Source organism: Phyllobates terribilis, unplaced genomic scaffold (genome assembly GCF_046119375.1).
Source record: "Phyllobates terribilis strain yellow unplaced genomic scaffold, ASM4611937v1 Scaffold_5599__1_contigs__length_50570, whole genome shotgun sequence".
Classification (NCBI taxonomy): domain Eukaryota; kingdom Metazoa; phylum Chordata; class Amphibia; order Anura; family Dendrobatidae; genus Phyllobates; species Phyllobates terribilis.
In genome coordinates, this window is record NW_027368344.1 from 44787 (window position 1) to 50571 (window position 5785).

General features: G+C 32.5%; 1 protein-coding gene across 1 annotated transcript; it reads left to right on the forward strand.

Annotated features, from left to right (window-relative positions):
- The first annotated feature begins 379 nt into the window (after positions 1-379).
- LOC141250388 (uncharacterized) lies at positions 380-4966 on the forward strand. The gene is given in 7 exon segments (XM_073669945.1): positions 380-808; positions 906-1095; positions 1098-1218; positions 3190-3583; positions 4010-4163; positions 4434-4500; positions 4891-4966. Coding segments are annotated over 7 exon segments (1431 nt in total).
- The last annotated feature ends 819 nt before the right edge of the window (positions 4967-5785 follow it).

Sequence of the window (5785 nt, forward strand, 5' to 3'; positions counted from 1 at the left end):
ACGATCATTGCTTTTTATTATATGATTATTGGCAAATGGCAATAGGTAGCAACTAGCAACAAACATGTTATATGATCGTGCACACTGCATACGCATTCATGTATTAGACCAAGACAAAAGAAACCTCTTATTTATTATTATAACCTCATTCTCAATCATTTGAAGACACAAAATACAATAGCATATCTACTATCACTCACGTAATATGCATGCTTATCATTAGGTGGGTGGCTAAGTTCAAATTCAACGTTCACTAACGTGCCTACATGTTTTTACAATACAAGCCACTCCGTACCTCTACTCCGGCTTAGAAAACCTCAACCTCCAAAAACAAAACACTTCTCATCATGCTTAGTAGTATTTCTATTCTCCACCCAAAATGCCCATCACATTGCAAAAAAAGATGTCATACAAAAATGAGATCAAACAAATCTCTAACTCCAATATGGAAGACAGCAGAAGTTCATCAGATTCCTTTCTATCAAAATCCTTGACCAGAATTCCAGCTGCTCTTCTCCTCCTCCTCGTCATCTTCCTTTGGTCTTCCTCCACAACCTTCATTTCCGGCTCTATCGTGCACGTTTGTGTGACTTCTAGGAAGCTTAACCACCATCTTTATTGCCTTTCAGCCGGTGACCAAACCTCGGATTTTGAAATACCGATCTCTAATACCACTTCTGACAAGAACTACACTAGCCCTATATTTGATGTGGCAAAGTCATCCATCAAAGAAGACACCAAACAACTTTCAAAAGAAGAAAAAGATCTCATTCCAAGGAATGAGATCAGTGTTAGCCGTGATTCTGAAGTAAAGACCCCGGTCTCCATAGTTCGTGTTCCAATGGATGGAGATCAAAAAGAGAAACAATGGTACAACAATGGAGATCAAATCAAAGGAGCAAGAGGTCGAGGTGGCAAGGAAGGATGTGGAAGAGCAAATGGCAGTTCTAAGGTCATACAAGAAGCCAAAGTTTGTGAACTCTAGCAATCAAGGAGCTTGCGATGGTAGAAAGATTTATGTGTATGATTTGCCACCCAAGTTCAACAAGGACTTGTTGGGTTATTGTAGTGATATGATGAGTTGGTTGGATTTCTGCATTTCCTCTCAAACAATGCATTTGGAGAGGCAGTACCTCAGCTTGGAAATGGATGGCATAATACACATCAATATGCACTTGAGCCCATCTTCCATGCCCGAGTTCTAAAGCACCCTTGCAGGTAATTTTACTTGGTAGTAACAATTAGCAGGTGATGCTGATCACTCAATTATCAATGCATGATCATGAGTGTACCCATTTATTTTATGGGTAAATTTCACGTGAGAAAGTTCCGCTTGTGTGAGAAAATGAGAATAAATATTAGCGTTTGGATTTGAAAAAAAAACAATGACTAAGACTCGACCTCATTGAACAAAAGTTGACTAAGTCAACATCGTTGACCACCTTTTCACTTTTGATTTTTTTATAGCCCAAAATTTTATTTTTCAAGGGAGATTTGTTTTCCACACGGAATGCGCAACATTTTAGGCTCCGTTTGGTAAATTGTCTTTGTTATTTATAAAGACTTTATTTTTAAAAAGTATTTTTGTTGTTTTCGAAAAACGTGTAACTAATTAATTTTTATTTTATCTTTTATACTTTAACCTATCAAAAAAATACACGTATTTTTATTAAAAAAATACATTTTAACCAAACAAACTTATAAATAAAAACCACTTTATATAATAAACATCTTTATAAATACACTATCCTAACAAACCCTTACTCAGAATGTGCGATATTTTTATAGTAGAATGTGTTATAAATTTGCATATATATGTATGAGATTTCTAAGAAGAAAATCTATCATGCTCTTAAATGTGTAACATTTGTTTTATTAAAAATGTGCAGTGATTTGAACATGTGAGTACAGCAAAATTATAGGTGTTTTATATTACATTTAGAATGACAATATTTTAAACATTTTTCATATATTCTTAGCATTTACATGAACATTTACTAAGAAAACTAAGCACATATATAGGAAAGTGATGCACATATGATTAAGAAGGTTATATATTAAATTCTTCAATCACACTTAATCATAACAACATTGTACATTTAATCATAACAACATTGCACATTTGCTCAGACGATCTTGCAAAATTATTCAGAAAACTTTGCACATTCAACAAGGATATCTTGCACATGTGTAGAAAAGTTATGTATATTTGATGCATATCTACAACAACCAAATTCATTAGGCTTCCACATTGTTAAGAAAAACATTACATATTTTTTGTAAGAGAATCTCTCACAATAATAATATTTTAATGCACATTTACTTTTGTAGGAAATCAAGTAAACTTAATCACATTCTAATGCACATTTACATATAATACCATGCACGTTTACTCATACGATCTTGCACAATTAGTGTTAAAACCTTGTACTTTATTCACACGATCTTGCACACTTACTTATAGAATCTTACACATTTATGCAGAATATCTTGCACATTTATAGAAAAATGATATACAATTGATTCATAAAAAACAATTAAAAACTACTCACATTGCAATGCATTTTTGTATAGATTTTGTATAAATTTTTGTTATACATTTGCGTAGATTTTAATGCAGATTTATATACAAAAATATTGCACATTGACATATAAAACTATTGCAAATTACTGGAAGAAAAAAAAGTGGTGCTTAGAGAAAAAAAATTGGAGTAAAAAAAATCAACAAGTTGACCGTTGACTGGTGTTAACCATGACCTTTGACCATGTTGACCTTTGATCATGGGATCAATCGTAGTCATTGAATTTGAAAATATCTAATAACTATCATTCATTTTCATTTCTCACAAATAAAATCTTTCTCACTTGGATCTTACCCTTATCTTATTTACCTACAATATATGTCCGCGATATAGTAGAGTACACAAAACCAGGAAAAAACAGTATTGAACATGGTTGCGTGTAACAAATCTACTGCTAAAGTCTTTACTCAACGAGGTGCGAACATGATATTATGACGCACCTATATATTAAAACTTTTTCTGTAGATTTCAACCATTTTACAGATAAATAAAAAATCTACATTTTTTTTCAAAATAGAACTCTTTAACTTTTTATCATAGTGAATTAGTGAATTGCACTATGAATTATACTTATGTAGTAATATTTGAGCTTGCTATAATGTGGTAGGGTTGATGACCCAAAGGAAGCAAAGCTCTTCTATGTGCCCTATTATGGTGGATTCGACATCTTGAGATGGCATTTCAAGGAGAACACGTCAGTAGAGATGAAGGACAAGCTCTCGTACGAGCTCATGGAATGGCTTAATCAACACAAGTCATGGAAGAAGAACTCTGGGGTTGATCATTTGTTTGTGTTGGGGAAGATCACATGGGATTTTAGAAGAGTAGAGAGTATAGGTTGGGGAACCAAATTCCTTGACCTAGATGAGATGCAGAACCCTATCAAGCTCCTCATTGAGCGTCAGCCATGGCAGATCAATGACATTGGTGTCCCTCATCCTTCCTTCTTTCACCCCAAATCTGATCATGACATCGTCACTTGGCAAAACAAGATCACGCAGGTATTCATACTGTTTCCAATCCAAATCAAGTGTTGTATTAGAGAAAAACACACAAAATAAAAAAAATTATAGTCCTCATTTTAACGAACAATAACACTTCATAAAAAAGGAAAAGTGAGAGTAATTGTAAGAGGATGAAGTGCTTGATTATATAATACCTAGATGAGAAAGTAGGAGAGAGAAGACAAGTAATAACTGATTAAAAAGAGAAGTAAACATGAAAATCAAGTATAATTAATTACTAATTAAAATGATAGTTAAATTGAAAATAGTTAAAAATAATTAAATGATACTTATTTAAATAGTAGGAAGTAGGCTGAAATATGTTATTGTGCATTAGAATATTACATAATTATTGGAGGATTTCTAGACAATCTTTGATTGCCAAATTACACTTGTCGACTCGATATTGGAAATTTTTTTAAGCTCTTGACTTGCCAAATCTCTTTTAAACGTCTTTCTGTAATAGTTTTGATAGGACAAAAACCTACCTACAAGTGCATGAGTTCAGTTGTAGCTTTCAATTATCGTTCCCACGAGTACTACGTAGTATCAATTGCTATTAAACCAATATGCTACCGTAAATAGTAAATTTTTTGGGTAACAACTAAAAAATTAAGCAAATGAGTGCAAAAGACAAATTAACTGATAGAGAGAAATATCTAGAATTGGGGATCTCTTACAACAATGTCTCAGTAAACTATCATAACATTTATCTGAAAATCATCTGAATTCATTTGACGGTAATCTATCTATAATCTCTACTAGCTCCTTTCAGATGATAATAGATATAATTAAAGGTAACTAGAAATTGATGTCGTGCAAAACTAATCAAATCTAAATCCCTTAGGTACTTCGAATATAGAAAACTCAGCTAACATTTACTACCGCGCTCCGCTAAGTCCAGACTATCTAGAGTTTCTACAATAACTTAAAATTCCGCAAGAACCATTAGGATTCTAATAATTCATGCTCAACTCCTAATAATCCGATAAAGTAATCTCCTTTCAGACTCATACTGTATCTAAATTATTTATCAAGTTATCTATTTTCAGACTCAAACTCAATAGGAATCTAATGAACTTTCATTAACTGCAATATGAACTCTAGGATTGAATCATACAAGGTTTCAAATTTCAATTCAGACAAATATCATGTTCAATTTACCAATTCATTGTTCAGATCACTCTAACCCTAGAAATATGAATTTATCCATGCATAATGGGAGAAACAATAAAAAAACATCATAACAATGGTAAAAACCATAAAAGTATATTAGAATAAAAGAAATTCTCGTTCAAATCCAGAATAACAAACTCCAATCTTGCAGAAATCTTCAAAGTCTCTAAAAACACAACTAAGATTCTTCAAGGAGGCAAATAAAAGTCCTTTCTAAAGGCCTAAAATAAAGCAGTTATACCTAGATAAGAGTTTCTAAAATTAACAAACTCGGAGACGCGTCTATGCGAAAAACACACGGTTGTGCAGGCTTGCGTACAGTCACATTTCGGAAAATCACCGTAATGACAAGTAGTGTGAAAAATGTACAGGAAAACGCACATGGCACAACAAAATGCATGATTGTGCGGAAATTGCACAACCAACCACTCATATTCTTCCAGAAATGAACAACTGGCACATTTTCTTCTCATAAGCTCAATTTATGTACTAAATTCTTCACAAAACATCATTTATGTCTTCAAACAAATTCCAAGTTTTTTACATTGATTTATAGGGCTCCAAACTCGGCTAGAGACTTGAAAATACACATATTCCCATATAGACATCCATAATAAGTAAAATAATGCAACCAGTTAAAAATACAACACCAAATACACGAAGTGGTTTTCAAAATACCACAATTGCATGTCCTAAATATATGCTAAATTGGATGTCATCAATTATTTTCTTTTTTTCTTACTTTTTTTTTACATTAGACTTAATTTTTTAAAAATTGTTTTTTGTCTATTGAGAAATATTGTCTTGCACTATGGTCGTGATTTTGAACGTATATTGACCCTCAGATTCTGCATTTTACGATCATATTGGGTAGTAGTCTCTGTCGTTTTTTGGCATGAATTCTAACATAGTAACATATCATTTCGAACAAGTAATAAAAATTATGCTTTTGTTATGTGTCAAAATAAGTAACTGAGCATTAACATCTGGCATTCTTCTACAAGATAAAACAATTTCAAACTG